The sequence below is a fragment of the Tinamus guttatus genome, unplaced genomic scaffold (assembly GCF_059628265.1).
Source record: "Tinamus guttatus ecotype Peru unplaced genomic scaffold, ASM5962826v1 Tinamus_guttatus_pri_ptg000288l, whole genome shotgun sequence".
Taxonomy (NCBI): Eukaryota; Metazoa; Chordata; class Aves; order Tinamiformes; family Tinamidae; genus Tinamus; species Tinamus guttatus.
This window is the reverse complement of record NW_028288822.1, coordinates 2824694-2844619: the sequence shown is the minus strand read 5'-3', so window position 1 is coordinate 2844619 and position 19926 is coordinate 2824694. Positions and strand designations below refer to the sequence as shown.

The 19926-nt window shown below is 43.1% G+C and overlaps 1 protein-coding gene across 1 annotated transcript in view; it reads left to right on the top strand.

Annotated features, from left to right (window-relative positions):
* Nucleotides 1-19926, top strand: part of AFG2A (AAA ATPase AFG2A) — a 175370-nt gene that overhangs the window by 141157 nt on the left and 14287 nt on the right. The window contains exon 15 of the mRNA XM_088527670.1: nucleotides 2457-2621. Coding sequence (XP_088383796.1) covers nucleotides 2457-2621 — 165 coding nt within the window. The remainder of the gene's footprint in view (nucleotides 1-2456; nucleotides 2622-19926) is intronic.

Genomic DNA, 19926 nt, shown 5'->3' with positions numbered 1-19926 from the left:
GCAGGTAGGATGCAATTGCAGTATAATTCGTCTCCCTCCAAGCCTCATCTTGAAACATGCAAATTTCTCTTTCAAGTGTTTTGGCAAAAAAATGGCAACATCCTGATCTACACATGGTTTAGGCACTGAACTGCAAAGTGGTTATCGCCAGTGGGCTGAGTTCTTGGGTGAACATAGCAGGAGTGGAAAGTAGCACAGTCTGCTGAGGAAGTAGCAGTTTACAGCTTGCTGCTTGCACTCGTCCCTGCACATCCAGCACTGGCCGCTGCCCGGGACAGGATGCTGGGCTAACTGTGGACCTTTAGTGTTCTCTGGCCTTGTGATGCTCGCCTCTGGCGCCACGGAGCACCCTGCAGTGCCATGCGCTCCCTGTAGCTGCGCGTTTTCATGTCCTGTTTCAAAAATAACAAGACATCTCTTAATATTCAGGATACATTTTTCCATTCTGAAGCACCACAACAGTCTTTTTAAAGAAACCCTAGGAAGGGTGTTAACTTGATCAATGCTGTGCAGGAAGGAAAGCTCTTTCCTACTATTTTTTCAGCATGACTTTCACTGACATGATCAGGCTGGGAAAAGACTTATTGGCTGACAGCCCAGGACAGCCATGCAATATCTCTAGTCATCTGGAACTCAAACTACTCTGCCCAAGGGAGAACCATAACATAAAAACAATTTAGGTTACATGCTGAATCGTATAAACATTGTTCATTTTTTAAAAAATAGTTTAAATCCTATTTATGTACATTTGCTGTGCACGTATTTTTTTTCTCAAATGTCAAGCAGGGAAGGCTTAGGAGAGTTTTTAGGTTTTTCAGTGTATAAGGTTTTCAAAAGGGGTGGGGATTTTTAGAAAAATATGGAAGTGAGCTTCCTCCCATCTCTTGAATTTATAAGATCAGCTTCTCCTATGTATCATATATAAATGCTTTACATACAGATGATGTTTACTTTTTGACCCAGTCCAGAAACCATAAAATCGTAGAATTGCTGGTTGGACGGCATTTCCAGCGGCCTCGCAGTTCACCCTCCCGCTCGGCGTGGGCCCGTGGCCAGCCCTGGGCTGGGGAGGGCTCGGCTGTGTCTGGCCGAGTCTCTCAAACCTCCGTTCCGGAGGCTCCTCTGCCTCCCCCATGACCTGCCCAGCACCGCCCTCCTCTTCCACAGAAGTGATTTTTCCTTGTGTCCAACCTGAACCTCCCAGCTGCAGTTTGTGGCCGTGACCCTTGTTATGTTGCCTGTCACCATTCATGAGAGTTGGCTCTGTCTCGCTTGAAACCTCCCCTTCAAAGGACCTGTAGACTCATCCCTGGTCTCCCTGTGGCCTCCCTTTCAACAGACTAAGCAAGCCCAGGTGCCTCAGGTTCTCCTCCCAGGCCTCATGCTCCAAACCCTGGCCCACTGTGGTAATAAGTCCTTACTGAGGCAAAACTGAAAAGATTTTACACACAAGCCTTCGATGAATGGCTCAAGTTTGGCCCATAATTTGACTCGGACATTTGGCAGACTTGAGGGGTCTCAGCAGTAGTTCCATCTTAGAAAAAAATAAGTAGAATACTTGCCCTTAAGGGAATTTTGACTTTATTATCTTCATGTTGCAAATGGGACCATTTTTTTTTTCTCATCAAGGCGGTAACTTTTAGTTAGTTTAGCCCATTCAGTTCTCTTGCTATTACCCTGGTTTTGGATGCTGTAAAAGCACATATAATCTTAGCAACACCGTGAAACCAAAATGCAAAATGTGAGGGCCAATATATATATGTATAAAACTTTGCAAAATTGAATCCTTCACTTGCAACTGTGTTTTTTCTTTTTTTTGTTGAATTTTCATTTTTTTTGTGGTACAGGAAAATGAAAAAATGGGGATTTTCCAACAGTTCAAAGCTCATGCTAAAATGTATAAAGCTATAGTGCTTTTGTACGTATATTTTTATAACTTGCCTCTGTCTATCATTCCCTTATTGTGCATTAAAAAAACAATGAGAGTAATCCTTTTTCTTTTTCTGTAAGTTTATACAGCTTTAATAAATTGAGGTAAAACAAAGGAAGATCAAATGTAAGCTTCACATAAAAAAACAACTTGTTGTCTTGACTGAAGATCTGAACTTGGGATATGTCCATTGCCACCTGTCTTTTTGCCAAGTTTGAACATTCCAGCACACCTTATAACAAGCCTAAAATTATTATTTTAGGAAATGATTGTAGTTTCTATATGATGTCTTTTTTTCCATAATCTGGTATTTCATAAGTTGAATAGTGTTATTGTCTCTCTAGTGACTGATCCATTCAAACTCAGGAGAACAACTAGAAGAGTGGTTCTTGTGTAGTTTCTTGATTTTGCTGAAATTGTTGTGTGTGTTTTTTTGCACTTTTTTTTTTTTTTTTGAGTTCTGGTTCCTATCTCGTTGATGTCGTGTTTCATTTGTTACAGCTTTTCTGTGATGTTTTCCTTGCAGGCCTTGCTGAGACCAGGGAGAATAGACAGGATTATCTATGTGCCTTTGCCTGACGAAGCCACCCGCACAGAGATCTTCAAACTTCATTTTCGGTCCATGCCAGTCAGCGAGGAAGTCTGTTTAGCAGAGCTCGTTGAGCACACTAAGAAATATTCAGGAGCAGAGGTAAAACTTTATATAATGATGCTGATCATGAACTCAATGCACCAAATTGCACCTTGAAAATTGGTTTTCAATTTAATCCCTTCACTCTTCTCCAAGTGAGCGATGGGGAAACTATGAAAGGATATGTTTGAGAAAATACACAATGACTTCTGTGTTTCTTCTCAGAAAACAATGCAATCTGAGGTTTTATTTCCCCATGGAGATGAGTGTTGTTACCAGAGAAAAGACCTCTTCCAGGGCGATCGTAAGATCCCAGGTGGCTTCCTTAAGGATGTGCTGCCCAGAGGAGTGGAGGGAGGTGGAGGACACGCTAGGGGAGGACACACACTGTCCAGACAGTTCACCCTGACCTCCCCACAGCTATGGGGAGCTTTTGCATTCAGGGCTGTGGCTCAGAGCCTCAGCTGGAGGGAGGAGAGAAGCAATTCACAGTCCAAGGGAATCTGTAAGGGAGTCACTAAGCAGCTAACTTCGAGGCCTCCTCTTTTTTCTGCTCCACGTAACCAAGAGCTCACAGCAGCTGTTACTGTTACAGCTCAGCAGCGTGAGCAGCCTCTGCCTATGGACATCAGTTATTTCCTGCCCTGCATATAGGGAGAAGCCTTTTCAGGTGACGCTGCCTGGCGGTTATATTAATACGTGAGTGGTCGCTACTCTGCTTCCTGCATATTTATTCATGTCAGTGTCTGCACAAAATGTTTCATTCTTGCCTCATTTTGATTAATTGGAGGTAGTTACATTACTTCAAATATTCAAGGAAGGGTATTAAGATTGTCACTTAGAGATTTTAAAGGTATGAAATCACAGAATTGAGGTTTCCACCTTGCTGTAGCCAGTCCTAGCGTACATATTACTGTACTGTCTTTGATACCCAGTCACCCCTTAATCGCATAGCCTCCTTTTCCATAATGGGGTGGAAAACGTAACCTGCTCGCCACAACTCCTCTGTCTCTCTGTGTGCTGTTTGCTGGGGCAGGGGAATAAGCTGTCTTGGCCCAAAAGACAGGGCAACTCTGGAGTATTGGCATTCTTGGTGTAGCAATGAAGGGCCCTCCTCAACTGGCCAGTCGCTGGATGTTCTGAGTGACTTCCAGGCAGGAGTTCTGTTCATTTAACTAGCTATCCCATAAGTTTTGGTGTGTTAAAAATGGTGCCTTACCTATTAAATAGGTGTTATGTGTGACTGGTGAGGGCACTGCTGCGGGTGCTGCAGAGGCCGTCCTGCAGGCCCCAGAGAGGGGTCAGCCCTTGCCATGTGCAGCAGCCGTCTCTGGAGCAGCCCTCAGGGCAGTTCGAGGAAAATATGTAGGGGCTGGATCCGAGACCAAAGAGAAATTTGCAACAGCCTCCCTCCTCCACAGCGTGAGCCAAGCTGTGCTTGGAGAAGCAGCGCGAGAGGACTGTGTAGTATGCAAAGCTGTCATGTGGAGGGCATTTCTTTGCCACAGAAAATGGCATCTCATAATGAAAAAAAGACAATAATTAACTTCTTATTGCAGGCTTAAATATTGGTATGGGAAACTACTGCAGCTCTACTGGTCCTCTTGCCTTCGGGGAATGAGTCAAAACAGTACTGTGTTCACCTGGGTGTCTGTGATACGACTTTTGCTGTCCTGGGAAAACGTATCGGCTTCTGGCCAAGTTATAAGCCTTCAAAAACATAAATATAAACCAATCTTCTCTTGTATATGGAAACTATCTTCTTCCCAGGCAACAACTGTATTTTAGAAATTCCAAGCACATGGGGGTTTTCTTTGGATCTGGGTCAGTTGAGGCTCCAGTGGTGAATTCCTGTGCTTAGCTGATGATGAGTAGCAAATGTCTTCATGCTAGCTTTGTACAGACCAAAAAAAAGTTGATGGGTTGTTGTGTGCTGCCACAGACGAGGTGCAAGGGAAAAAAAACTGCCTGTTTCTCATATGGCATATATCAGAAATTCTATTAGTACCTTACCTGTCTTTTGAAGCATTCAAAGAATTGCAATAATTGGGAGATAAAGAGTAAAATCCGAAGGAGTCGCAGTCAGTATTCACTGGAAGAATTTATAAAGAGCCTTGACAGTTGGCACACACAGCGGCCAGTTTCATTAAAGCCTTTTCTTCCTAGAGGCTCCAGTTTCCCAGCTTTACAAATAGTTTCCGCTGATGAATGGCAAGTTCCCATTCCCCTGTTATGCCCTTTGTTTAGAAGAAGAAATGGAAAATACTTGGTTTTGTGACTATAAGATGCTGTATAAATAGTGAATTTCATGTCGAGCGATGTTGAATCATCCTAAAATGAGCTGCATAAACAGTAAGTAAAGTGGATAGCTTACAGTGCATCTGGCTTCCTGACTGGCATTTTTTCAGATCAGATATTTGTGTATTTTTGTCTGTCGTCACTTATGGCCAGATATCTCGGTTCGCCTGCTATACGGATGGTTCACGTAATGAATACCTTAAAGATATATCAAGATAGTAGGATAGGGTGTTTACTTCCCACTGTTTCATGTGAGAGAAGGTAGGAGGTAATTTATGAGAGTGAGATAGAACTGCCCTCTCTCATTTGCTTAATGTAAAACAAAACAAAAAACATGCGGAAGGGGAGCAATGTCCTACACTTAGTTTATGTTATACAAATAGTACAAGTCAAGCCCTCTAGAAGTATTTGGATTTGAGTCTGATCTCTATTTCCGGGCCCTTCCCAGCTGCTCGCTGCTATCTTGGTACCTCCGTAGTGGATAGCTTCACATGGGCAGAGCAGGAGGTGCCGGTGAGGTTCCGAGCGGCGAGGCTGCCCTCGGAGCCGGGGAGCAGGCCTGGGCCGATACCAGCGGCGCCGAGCGGTCCCTCCTCCCGCGGAAGCAGCCTCTTTGGCTCCGTCCCTCCGCCGAGAGCGTCGGCTCTCCCGGGACTGCCCCGGCTTCCCGCGGGCGCAGCGGCTGGGGCCGAGCCCCCCAGGTAGGCCCCGCGCGCCGCGGCCCTCGCCCCTGCGCCAGCCCGGCCCGCGGGAGCGCTGGGCACGGCCGGGGCGGCCCGCGCTTCGCCCCGAGCTTCTCCAAAGGGCCCGCCGGGGCCGCTGCCCCCTGGGGCTGCGTGGGGCAGGAGGGCTGCGGGGCTGCGGCGGCGCCGCGCTAGCAGGGAGCTCTCCAGGCCTTGCACGCGATAAAGGCGGTCCAAGCAGCAAAGAACCTTCAACCGGGTTCGTGCTCATGTTCCCATTTCTATTTTGGGCGAAGTTGCAGGAGATCTGACCTTTGTGACCTTTTTTTTTTTTTCTAATGCTCTTATACAAATAGGGTGTCTTCGCTCAGAGACGGATCAGTCTGATCATACCTTTGCTTAGGGAGTTATGGGGTTGGCCTCGGTGAAGAAGGATACGCACCTTTATAAATGCAGTGCCTGATGTCCTTGATAAACTTGTGTGGCAAAAAATAAAGAAGATTGTAGTATTTTCCTTTACAAATTAAATGGAGGGAAATTACTTCAAATTGCTTTTAATCCTTGGAGTTTTTCTGGGAAAAGGGATGAGCAAGGAATGAAGATAATATTTCCCCACTGTAGAAGTACTTTGTTCCAAGAATGGGTGATAAATAAGAAAAAAATAGTGCAAAGGGATCATCTTTTATTGTCTGGGTCACATTATATTTTTGTTTCCGCTCAGAAGATAGTGCAGTTAGAATCTGAAATGAAGTATTGCGTTGTTTTGAGAGGTGGTTAAAAGTAAGAAAAAATTAATATTTGAGATATGACAGTAATATTCTTGCCAGGTGTACTTATAAAAGTAAATAATGGAAAATACTACATTTACGTTGGTGGAAGGTGGGTCATGGTAAAGCAAAGGTTGGCATTATTTCTATAATGTTATCAGTTTCCATGCTTACAGGAGACAACAGTAAAGCAGGAACCCAGGAACCTGTAAATCTTTCATTGGTTCTTAGTTGAAGTAGAAGGGTTAATGTAAAAATATCTTTCTCACTTTGCAATAACTCAATGGGAACACAGAGAATGCAAGGGAAAAAAAAAAGCCAATGAAGTTTTGTTCTGGCTCAAATAAGAGCATACTTGATGCCAAAAAAGTATCTTTGCAGCAGCACACTCTAATCAACTAGAGCCTTTGACTCTTAAAATATTTATTCCAAAATTGTGTGTTCTTGTTTATCAGATACTGACATATTTAAACTTTAAACTTTGTTTTTAAAAAAACAGCTCTTCCTCATAGAGGAAGTCACCAACTTCAAAAGAAGTGAGGATGTGTTCCAGCATAGCGATGCCATAGATGGTAAATAGTGTTTTAAATGATTGGGGAAAATGAGTCTCTCTTCACAAAGGAGCTTCAGTATCGAAGGGAGGACTGGGGTATAAAAAGCAGGATATCAGACAAATTAGGATGTATTGCCTTTTCGATAGCTAGTTTTCCAGGAAGGAAAAGATCTTCCAAACTTAAGCATGAGAGTGTTTGCTTAACAAGGCAAAGGTTCCAATCTGCAGACCCAAACTTTCAGGAGGGAAGGTGACAAGAAACCAAGAATAGCAGACTGGGGAAAGGTATGAGAGGGAAAACAATAGACTGTGCAAACTACATCCTGGCTGAATCTTGGGCTTTTCATTTTTACAGGCAAAAATGTTGGTCCTCTCTTGTTTACTCCCACTGAAAGGAACAGCTGTTGAAGGTGCTCAGCACATCCTGTTTTAGGACTGGGCACTCAACTTCTGAGCTTGAAAGATACCACAAGAAAATGTTCATATCTGATCAGAAATGTGTGACTTGAAGCTATGCTTTGTAGACAATCATTAACATGCCTGGGGCTGAAATGCCTCTGAAGTGCCCAACTCTTTTGGACAGCCCTGCTATGTGAAGAGGTTCTCCTTAGCTCCACAGGCGACGGCATCGCAGCGCAGTAGGGTTTCAAAACGAGCAGGTCCATCAAATCGAATCGCAGCAGGATTACGGCACCGGTCTCCTCAGGTGAACCTCTGCCTTTTCTCTTGGAACGATGCATAGGATCTGTTAGTTTATATCACTCATTGAAAAGTGAACATTTTTGTGTGGGTGGGTGAAGAAAAGAGACGCGGCCTTCATCCAGCGTGGCCAATATGGGATCACCACCTTCCTAGACACGTTTATCAGCGCTGAGGATGTGTGTTTGGCACAGGTGGCTGGAAGGTGAGGAAATACCTGGCATTCAGAATGTTTTCCGAATGTCAGTGCTAGGGATAAAGGAGATGAATCACTTGAAAGGAAATAACTGACTACACAGGACTTCCCATGGGATTTTTGCTTGCTGCTGGTCTTGCAAGAGCCTCGTACGTGCAGAATGTGCTCGGAGAGCCTGGAGACGAGGGCTGTGCGCGTGCCCGGGTATTTGCTCGTCAGCAGCACTGTGCTGACCCGCAGGAGCGTCCTGCCCTTAAGCTCTTTCCTCTCTTTTCCTTTGCAGAGACTTCTGCTAGATCTGGTTCTGTCCCAGCATCTCTCAGAGGGAAGCTTGGGGGTGAACTGTCCTGAACGGACTGATTTTCATCATGTCTTGTCTCAGCCAAGACCCAGTAAATAGCTGTAGGCTTTAATCCTGCGTGTGTGATTATGTAAAACATGGTTGACAATTAGCACGTTTATGTGAAACATAAGGAGGTTTGGTTTGGTAGATAGAGGAATATTTGCACTGAGAATTATGCCCGACTTCCTCATCTGGGGAAGAACATTTTAGCCCTCAATAAGATAATGCTTTGCTAATAGTTTAATCAAGCAGTGGAGACTGAAGTGATTCCAAAAAGGTCGGGGCCATTAGCAGCTCAGGAGGATGCAGTCAAGGCTGCTTCCTAAACAATTTGACTTGAAGAATAGTGATCCTTAGAGGGCCTTGGAGTGATCGCCAGAGAGAATTTCAGCAAACCCCCAAGCAAGCCCCAAGTATGATTAGGTACTGAGTCTGCCTCTCAAATGGGAGAATCTCTTCCTCTGTGCAGCCCGAAGACCTGGAAACCTCGATTCTTTACATGCCTAAGAACTTGTCTGCTAAATCATTCAGGGGGAAGGAACCTTTAGGGGTAATTTCAGGATGTTTTCCTTTCTGTCACCTGTGTCCCCATTAACTATTTAAATGGTGTTGTCAGCTTGAATACTTGCAGCTTTGTCGTTTCCCCCAAATGGCCGAGGCTGCAGGAGAGGCGGCCTGCGCTCTTTGCTGCCTTCCCCTTCGCTTTCCTTCGCATTTCCATGCTCCCTTTCGCGCAGTGAACTTCCCGGGAGCTGCTCTCTGCAGAGCGCGGCCAGCGCGGTGGGGACTGCGCAGCTGCCACCAAAACGGAGGCTTTTGGAGAAGGACCGAGGCTGACGCTGCCGCCGGCTGCACGTGCCCCTGCCCGTGGCTTTGCTGCTGGAGGGTCCCGCGTCCGGCTGTAGTGCTCTGCCATGGGAAAGTGTGTTGCTCTTTAAAAGCAGATGGGACTTCATTCCTGAAGGGAAAAAAAAAAAAAAAAAGTCTCTTTGGGCTAGCGCTATTGTTTGCTTCTAGTTTTATTTTTTGCCTGTGAGTTATTTCTAGCAACTTGTAATGTAATTCATGCTTCCTTTCTAGTCAGACAGCAGGGACTATTCTTCAGTGTCTCATATCTGCCACATTCAGATCACAAATGTGGGTATTCAGAGCACAAACCAGTTTTACAATGATCAGAGAGGAGAACAGACAGCAAGGAGCTCAAAATGTTGATTAATTTCTGTATTTTGAAGAATTTTATTTGTGTAATCTAAATGCGTGTCAGTGCAGAGTTGTAACTGCAGAGTTGTAACTGCATTTACTTTTATGCTAAGGAGAAAAAAAAAAGGAAAGGCAAAGAAAAGACATTTTGTACTACCCTGGTCTGTTTTTTTTTCCAATTTAAACCTGTAGGGTCAGTGCTTGTAAGTTAGTAGGTGTGCTGGAGTGTGCAGGTAAAGGGGAGATTTCGGTTTTGAGTTTGATTCTAGAGGAAGAAACCTTGATCTTGGAGAGCTTTGAGCTTCAGGACCAAATCCTTGACATATACAAATTGTGGTAAATACTGATAGGACTCACTACATTAGCAAAGGATTCATCCAAAGTCTTATTTCATTTTCCAAGAGACTGCTGATTTTTTTATGCACTTTTTGCACAAACGGGAAAAAAATAAATATTTTTACATCTCCATTGCCATTTTTCATGTCCCTGAGATTACAGCAGACTTATTTTCCTGTTGTGTTTTCTTTTAATATAATACAGTCTCTGACTATCAGACTTCAGCGTTCAACCTAGCTTTCCTGATGATTCTACTTGGATTTAGTGAGGATTTCAGCTGGTTTTGTGCAGTTGTAGCACCAGAAATATTTGCATCAGCTCGGCCATGAGAGCTGCAGAGGTCTCCCTGCTTCTGCAATAAACCTTCCTTTCTATCCTCGACAGGATCAGTCCTCCGAAAAATAAGGGTAGCACTTGGACAATAATATCCAAAATAGTTCTGATTATTATCTTATTTGGCAGTAGGTATGTTTAAGTGTAGTACCTGAAGGCTAACTCAGATAGGATGTTTATACCAGATGAAACCATACAGAGGAACACCTTGTGCTGACCTACTTGTACTCCTGGTATCATGCCAGTTAATTTGCTGTCAAGGTGGAAGAAATGTTAATGAATAGCAGAGGAACAGTAGAGCCCTGGAATAAGAGCTTATTAATCTACCTAAGCGTTATTTGAGTTTGGAAATGCTCTCTGCTCTGGGCCCTTCAAAGGGCTTTTCATCATGTATAACTGCATTTTTCTATGTCTCTTTTGGGGAAAAAAGAAAAAAAAAGTTGATATATCTGCCTTTGTTCTTTTCTCTCTTTCATGAGAAGGGAGGGTTGCACCCCTATTAAAGAAGGCATTTAAGGGGAGCTCTCTGTATCTGACTCTGAGTTTCATATTTGGATCCTAACAAAGATTTGCCCAAAACTTTGATCTTACCATAGAAAACCATTGCCTAGAGCAGGAGTTGCCAAATAATGTTTCCTAGCACTCCTTAAAAGCTGGTGGCTGGGTCCACAACTGTAACTTAGATTTTTGTATGTAAAAAGTTGGAAGTTGTTATTTCCGAGTTATCTTTTACTGTTTCCCTAAAATACATATGGAAATACATCACACTTTAGATTGCCCCTGGCAAAAGGATTAAGTGGTTACTAGCAGATGGAAACAGTACAGTAATAACTCTGCAACAAATTATTAGTTATGTCAGAAACAATTCTGGGGACTGTTTTACTTTTTAATTAATCTGTTTCAAACTATCACTTAGTTCTCAGTCTAAACTTTGTCTTCTGCCTTTGAATAATGACTTGAAACAAACCGTCAGGTCTTCTGTAGCTGGTTCAAGACACTGCATGTATGGAAGAGAGCTGTTAGATGTGGGCTGACCACTTGTAATGGGGAAAACAAACAAACAAACAAAAACAGAAAACCAGCAAAGCCCAAGAAAACTGCAGTAGTTACTTGACGTTCTTGTCGTTCCCAGTTCAGGTGACAAGAGATAAGAGCGTTTTTCTCAGTTCAAAAGAGCTGCTTTGGATTTTGTTTCGTATTTGAGTTTCTTCTTTAGGGAAGGGGCTCTTATTTACGGTTTTGGCATACTTCAGTTACGAGCACCCAAAGTACCTTTGTGATATAACTGAAACATACACAGTTTGACTTACATTGCAGAGTGAAACGAAGCATTTGAGGGATCATGGGGGAGAGCAGCAATCTATGTCTCTTGATTTTTCTTGTGTGCTTTAGTCTTACTTTGCTTTTTCAGCATTGCCATGTCGATCCAAAGGGGTTAAAATTAAAAAAATAAAATTAAATAAAGGCATGCCAGTGGCATCTCTGATCGCCTCCCAATAACCCTTCTGGAGGGAGGAGTCTGGGGAGGTCCCTGATCTGGGAGGCGCTGGGATGACAGCAGGGACGCTAAGTCATTTAATCAGCAATAAAAACCTGCTTTATGGGTCCTTGCCATTTCGGTAGTCACTTCTGCTTGTTTATTTCTTATGTAAACCAGGGCAGAGAGACCCAAACCACGCTCCTTTATTAGCAGAACAAAATTTGCAGGCAAGAAATTATGTTTAGTAGTTCCGTATAAACAAGAGAGAACAAAACTCTTCTTGATTTTGACTTTTCTAGTGTAAAGCCCGAGGACTTTCACAGGAGAGCTGGCAGCCTTGCCTTACTATTGAGGCAGCAAGCACCCGGACTAATACGGTGTCAGTTCTCTTAAATAAATAAAAGTACCACAGTGCTCGTGTCCCTAAACAGAATGTAATCAAAACGCTAAAAAAGGAAATCTTATTTTTCATTTGTAACATGCGGTGATATTAAATCTGGAAAAAAAAAAACAAGTGAAATAAAGAAAAAATGTGTATGTTTTGTATGGATTTAATGAGGTTTTTTTTTCATGTGGTGTGATATCTACATTATAGATGGCCTTCATTTTCTTGTTTATGGTTTCCTACAACCATGTATAGAAAATAAGTTCTGCAAATTTATCTGTCCTTACTTGTTTTTTTTTTTCTTTTTGTATGCTCTTTTTACATTCCCATGAGCGTAAAAAAAAAAATCTTTTGAAACTGATGATTTCTTGGATTTGGAAATATCCATTGTCTTCCTTATTTTTTTTGCCTTTATTAATCCTTGTTTATGAATAACAATGCTTAGGGACAATGAGGAAAATGGGGAAAAAAGGGGAGATGAAATAAATTTGTTTTCTATCAGCGCTTGGAAGTTGAGGGAGGAAAATGAGCAGGAGAATTTCGGCGCTGTCTTACCCCAGGCTAATTGTTTACCGTTAAACGGGAACTTGCATGCAGGAGGGAGTGTTATATTTTGGACGTACTCCCTTGTAACTCATAAATCTTGGCTGTATAAATGTTCAGTCATTAATTAAGGGTTTCAAATTAATCTGTTTCCTGACTGGACTTGGCTGTTTTTGCATAGTGCCATGTTGTTGCCCGCCTTAATAGTTCAGGAGTGTTTTCAGACGTGTGATATGGAAGCACTGCGTTTATTGTGGAGAGTTAATGAACAGCACTTGGGGAGAGGAGAGGCATTTTGTTATTAACACATACAGGGAATAGGGTTGTGGTATCAAAATGGTTAGGCATGCTTTATTGCTTTAAATAAGGACAAAAAATATCTATTTTATATTAGTAAGTGGCAGCCCTGGTCAGAAGTGTTTTTCTTTTTGTTATTCTAGTATAATGTTCTGTTTTTGCTATTTATTTACATAGGCTAATATGTAATAACAGCTGAAAAGTCTCTTTTATGTGATGGAAGAAGATTTAAGGTTTTGTTAGGGATTTTTTTAAAATCTGCTGATAATACCATTGCTCAGGTGGAGTTATCACCAGATTCATTTGAGGTGTATTTGAAGGTTTATTTGTGTTTTATGTTCTACATGTGCTACCCTTTACAAATGTGTATATATATTTGTGTTTCCCTTTTAGCTTACCAAAGCACAATAAAACCTTTTACCATTTCTTTTTCTCTCTGAGATTGAGGATTTTCAGATTTCCGCATCCATATATCAAAATACATTATTGTAACATAAATGTCCACCTCATCTTTAGCATTTATACAGAGGTCCATCTTTGCAGTGCTGAGAATCAGGCCTACCAACTCTTCCTTTTAGTGAACATCCCCTCGCTCCTGCAACGAATTTGCTGTTAAAGGTGAAGGAACAAAAAGTGCCAATGGGTCATCCAGTCAAAGCTGGGGTTTTAAAACATAGTGCAATTAGTATTGTGGATGTACCACGTTTTGTAGCTATTTCAAACCAAAAGCGCTTCTATGCATTCCAGCTGACTAGATGTGTATGGCAGCAACCACCTTCCTTGGCTTCTGCACATGCAGTAGATTTCACAGATAGTGTTGAAGGTTCCTGCTCCAAGCTGATTTGTGCATGCAACCTAGAAAAGTAGGAATTAATCACGAACATGAACAAAAAAAAAGTCCTCTAGTTAGATATTTAAAGACCTGGTGTTCCATTTGTGAAAAAATGTTGCTGCTCTCGTTTTATTTGTCCTTACTTATGTTGCAGTGCAGAGAAATACCCTAGGCCCGCTCAGTGCACCTTCCTCTCGAGGAGCTAATGTGTAGTGACTTCAGAGCTCCAGAGTTTTGACATCTACCATGAACATACTTAATATTCATCTCATAAATGTGCTCTACCAGGAAAACTAATTGCATCTTAGCTATCAGTTGCTAATTAGAAAACGGTCTGACCAAGTTTCAAAGTTTGAGAGTTTGAAATTTGAATTTAGCTCTTCAGCTCAGTTTCATTATCCTTATCACTTCATCCAACACGCAGAATATTAATACCTCCTTATTTCTGGCCTAAGTCAAAGTGTAGATTGCTACCCTACAGCGTTTCAGGGAATTTCATGTGCATAGAAAACTCCCTGTAACCAACGGAATTATTTAATGCACTGAAAATCAAATGCATGTTTCAGCTTGCTAAATACAAGGGTTATTTGTTGAATTCCTAAAGATGAAAATATATTCTAATTTATTGTATATCATTGCCTAGACAGCAGGAATAAGAGGCAGCGAGTATCAACCCCTGGTTCAAATGCTGAAGGGGAGGTGTCTTTTGGCCCTGCTGTTGTCTCGCTGTCACCGGCGGGACCGGCCCCATGAGCGCGGTGGGTCCTGCCGCCCCGGGAGCCGCCGGCTGCCCCGTGGGGTCGTTTCGGTGACGCCGTGGGGGTAGGTGAGCTCACAGTGACCGCGGGAGCCTGCGGACCGTCTCGCGTCGCTTCCCGTAAACTGCTCAGGGAAACAAGCAGCAGCGTTCAGCGCTGTGTATCGTGATGACGAGCACGTTGTACTTTTTAAATTGCCTTTAACTGCCTGTTAAACATCTAGCTTTTAACTTGTTAAAGGTGCCATATGGAGCGCCATAGGAACCTTGCTAAATTGTAAGGTATAGATTTAAGAAACTGTGTTAATAAATCTCTCTTCTGGCAATGCTGTGTTTCTCTGGGAACAGTCCCGGACTTGCTGGGAGAGAGATTGGATTGTCAAAGAGGTTTCTCATTTGTCATGAATTTCATAAATCATTTGACACATCCTATTGGGTAACAAATAAGCTGCATTTGAAAGGCTGCAAGGCTGCTTGCATGACTTGCATGTGCAAACTGAAGCCTGCAGTCTGTTGTTACATAAGCCTCTTTGGAGGTAGGCAGTGATGTATTTGGTGGGATCTACGTGCCACTTAACTACCAGAAGAAACAGTATTTTTTCCTGTTTGGTTACTATGGCACGGACCAGCTCTTGGTAGAGGATAGAAGAGGAAGAGGAGGGTCTTAGGTGTGTGTCGCTTTGGTCTCCATGTCCTTCTGTGTGGCCAAGCTGCGGTGCAGGAGTGACGTGGAAGGAGCTGTGCGGGGCCGGGCCAGGTCGGTGCTTGGGCCGCGCTTCCAGTCAGGAGCGGAGCCAAAGCGGAGGACGGCGACGACAAGCTGCCTCCTGTACGCGTGGGGTGGTTTTTTCAGTTATGGTTTGGAGCCCTCTACGTTATGAGGTAGAATCGTTTGCAAGAATTCAGGATATTTTGTTGTCCCTTTCTCTTATTTATGCCCATATACAAGTGTGACTGTTTCGGCAATGTGCAGGTTCAGAATCAGAGCCCGCGTTTGAAATAGCGACAGAATGGTGCTGTAAATTGTGTCCTGTTTCACGTTTATTTGAGTACCTGGCTCTGGTGGGATCGAGCCCACGTGAAAAGACTGGTACTGGTTTTACTGCCCTTCTTACAACATATCGCTGAAAGAGAGAGTCAGAAAAACAAAGCCAGAGAGTCTCAAAAGTTGCTAAAAAAAAAAAAAAAAAATCCTGTAGAGGAGGAATTAACATGCTCTAAACAGGGAGGCTTTTTTAACAAAACAGCTGGGTACTGAAGAAATTTATGTTCATAAAAACAAATCAAAAAAGGAAGCAGGAAATAAAAAACTAATATGGTTAATGGGAATAGTCAAGGGATTATTAAAACCAAACATGTATCTTCCAGGAAATTGTAATCAGTATAAAGAAACAATTGTGGCAAGTAATATGTCAGCTGGAGAGTCTGAGAGACCGTGATTAAATGCATTAATAAAGGAAGAAATAGAGGAGTGCAGCAGGGGTAGTTCAGCCTATAAAACAGTGCTTAAAGCTGCTGGCTTTACAAGAGTAATTAAAGGGGGGCAGTTAGTGTAGGTGGTGGGAGCCGGGGCCAGGGCGGCATCCTGGACCACAGGAGCTGCCCTGCTAATCCCACGGCTCCCACGGCTGTGCCTGGAAAGCCGTGGGAGCCCGGCCGTGTCCCCGCGGTCCTTCCGAGGGGAGCGGGGCGGCCGGAGCGGCCTTGCGGCCGTCACCCGGGCGGGAGCCCCGTGGAACAGGCTGTTCTCCCGCCGCCGGGCAGCGCCGATAACGGCTGGCAGGAGTAGCAAATGCACCTTGGTATTTGCATTATGATAACAGAGAGGCTCTATTTTGAGGCTTGCGTCGGGTGCTAATAATTCACCCCTGTTTTTGAGGTGATTCCTGAAAGAAAGCGTCTCTCCCCTGCGCCATGTGTTCCACCAGGAAAGTCCCTCGTTTTTAAAACACAGAGCTTTTAGTTGCTTAGCTTTTACCACTTAAAATCCAGCAGTTTTATTGTACTAATATTTAGTCTGCCAGTACTTTTTAGCACCAGATTTTTTTTATTATTTTATTTTAAAATAGTGTGGGTTTTTTGTTGTTTGTTTCCTTTCTAATTCATACATGGCACTTAAGGAAAGTTTAATTAAGCCCAGCATGCAGAGAGAGGGAGAGGAAACAGTTTTCAGCAGTTGAGAATACAATTAGCTACATATATACCCAAGTGATTGTATAACCTAAATAAATCTTTTTCTTTTTCTTTTCTTTTCTTTTTTTTTCTTTTTGAATAGTAGGGGGATTAGGAACGGAGGGCAGGCACGGGCTCTGAAAAATAGTGGAGGGAGTAAAAATGCTTTTGTGGATCTAGAAAACAGAAATATTATGAGCGATTTCTATGAAAACCTGCAGATCTGAAACATGTTTCTCACTCTTACAACTCTGAGCAAGGCTGCATTTAAATTGAGGCTTAGGAAGACTGCAAAGCTTTAGAAAGCTATACAAGTCAAAGCCTTGTCTCAGGTGTAAACGTAAGAGGGCTGATTTGGGGTCTCAAGGCTGGTCTTTTCACCGTTTTTTATTCAAACATTTTGTTACTCCTGTTGCAAACAAATTAACACTGGTTTGAACATTTTCACTCCTAAACATTGCTCCGTCTTCCTCATTAAAAAAAAAATTCCTTGATAAAAATAGATTCCACATGCAGTATGTACAGAGCATGGTATGTGCTATGTATGTAAAATGATACATACTAATGTAAGTAAACATACATGAAAGTGAGGGGGTTTTTTGCTTTTGACTGTGTAATGGCTCTTCTCACTTCAGCCTTCTGCCTCCCAAACAAGTAGAGCAGCACGAAAACCTGCCAAAATGGAAATCTGTTGTTTTAAACAACTTTCCAGATACCCATTTTCTCCGTTCAGCAAGAGCTGGGGAGGGCACTGGCCAGCGGGCAGAGACCCAACTCTTGCCAGTCCAAGAGCAACTCGACTTCTGATGCCGTGCGGTCGGCACGGGGTCCTTCAAGGCTGCAGCCCAATTGCATGGGGGCGGATTTGCTCCTCCGCTTGCGGCTGAGCGTTTGCTGGAGTGTGCTGCTGACCTGCAAAGCTGTGGCGGGAAAGAAAGCCTCCATAGGACATGGGGAAGCCCTCGCACACCGCCCCTGGACCATGTGGGGAAATCGTTTCTCAAAAGGAGAAAACCAACCTCCCTTCACTTTTCAGAAGTTGACAGCAGTTGCCTGAAGAAATAAACCCCAAACTCCGCTTCATAGAAAAGTGTTGTAAAAAGCCAAGTTCACTTAGGAAATCCCTGAATTTTTTCCCCATCTTTTGGGTATCGTGGTAACGGAAGGAAGATTTCCATGTGTTCGGGTCAAGCCGTGTGGCGCTGAGCAGTCGGTCCGCGTGGTGACGAGGCGTCGGACTGCCCTGCTGGGCTCTGCGCTCGCAGCCGGCGCACACAGGTGCACAGCAGCCCTTACACGGATCCAAAAACATCTCCCAAAACCTAAGGGTGCATCAGATATTGCTTGAACCCAAAAGGGTTGGCAAAATGACAAAAAAAAAAAAAAAGGCAATAAACAGGTAGTACAACACATAGCTGTCTGATTGCTTGCAGAGAAAAAAAATGTGTTATAAATTCAGGTTTGTGGCATCAAATTAAGCTTGTGTTAGAAAAAGAACTCAGAATTTCGGCTTGGAAATATTTTAAGTCTTTCAAGTCAAAATTACTTTGTTTTAAGATTTAATTTTTGCTGCTAAATGAAATGAGTGAGGTTGAATTTAAACCCTTGTTTACTTGTTTTTTATTTAAATGAGAATTATCTTTGGGCAACATTCTGCTTTCTGTTCAAAGGAAATGCTTAGAATTCTGCTTTTGGAAAATTAGGAGGAGTTTGGTTTTTTTGGTTTTCTAGAATGGGCAGAGAAACAAAAAAGGCTGTTTTTTGCACTTGTTGATAAATGCCACCTAGACTTCATCAATTTTCAGTTCCCTCCCTGCAATTCTTCACTGTTTCTTCACTGAGAAAATTGAGCTGAGCAGGTAGCACTAATAGCGTGTCAGCTGCACTTCAACACGGAGTTGTGTATTTCTATTCCTCCACCACAGTTTCGAGGGGAAGACCCACACCTCAACGTTAGCACTTTCCTTCTCAGGTGGAAAGGGAGGCTTATAGGATATAGGTGCTAGGCAGTCTGTGGAGGAATATTTAGTTGATCTGTATCTTAAAAAGTATTCTGTTTTGAAAATGTATTTAAATGATTGTATGATTATACATAGTTGTGGGTGACTAATCTAGTCTATTGCTGCAGGTCATGGGAATAGTCATAAAAAGTATTTATTCTGAACATGAACCCGGATGCGTTCTTTCCCAACATGTTTCCCATATGCTCCGCAAGTAAACAGTAAATCGGATAGAGAAGCACTGAGGAAAGAAAAGAAGGGGGGTAAATGGCAATTCTGCAGCACCACAACTGCAGCCCTACATGGTTTAACATTGTGGCTTGCTTTCTCTCAGAGGAAAAGGAAGGAAAGAATTAATCTGAGTGGAACAGACCTGCTCCACAGACCAAAGAACCAACTGAGGTTCCATGCACCAACAAAAGAAAGCAAATTAAATCTTTATAAAAAAAATAATGGGGAAGTGCAGGAAAAAAATCCAGAAATCATGTGTCTTGCTAATTTGTCCTACCATAGAGGCTGGCTTTACTCTTTGCAGACTTCAGCCTGCATAGTCTTCTCCTAAAACCAAAGGTTTTGGGGGAATTAGGGGTTGCGTTTTGACAAATCACTACCCTTTCTCTGTCTTTACCTCAGGGGTGTTTATGCAGAATGTGCCTCTCTGACAGCTCGTTCAGTGCTTGGTCCTTGTTGCCTGTGTCGGGAAATCTCCTTACCTCTTTGCTGTGGATTATTCTGAGGAGATAGGAGCGTTGTACATACTGTGGGATATGGTGAGAAATCTCATCAGCGAGGACTGAAAAATCAATGTTTTCTATTGCAGCTCAAGAGCCAACAAGAGTTCCTGAGATTTGAGCTTGATGCGCTGAGAGTGGGAGGGTAGGAGTTGCATTTGGCAGGAGAATCCTTACTTTGACGTTGTCCATCCAATACGCATGATAAGCTTCGCTATCCGGTGAATTCCTACTCCATGCTTAGCTGTTTTACCTGGCTTACCTTTAATTCCAGCTGGGGAATCGGTCCCAAGGCTCTGCAGTGTAGCTTCCTGGAGCCTAACTGTATTTTTCTTGACCATCATGGTAGTTTCTTTGTCACTAAAAGAAGCCGACTCATAGCTCTGCTGTTTCAGGCTGAGAAATGTGCTCCTGGGGGCAGTGTGCAGAGGCTCTCCATGCCCTGCAACCTCTCCGATTTTCTTAGTGACCTTGCCTTCTTTCATGGGCTGGAGAACATACGCGCTTTCTGTGGGAAACGATTGGGAGATTAGAGAGAAAAAGTTGGTTTCCTTCCAAAGGGTGGTGATATATATTAGCACCGTTTGTGAGATAAAGCCAAATCTCTATTCTCTGTTACCTCGTGAGACTCCAGCCTAGGGCTAAATGCAGCCACAGACGAACGCTCTTTCTTGTACTTCTAAGGGCATGTCAATGTAAGGAAGTTATCCTGGAATGAGATAGGGTGTGAATTTTAAGGCAGTAGCTGCTCCAGAATAAC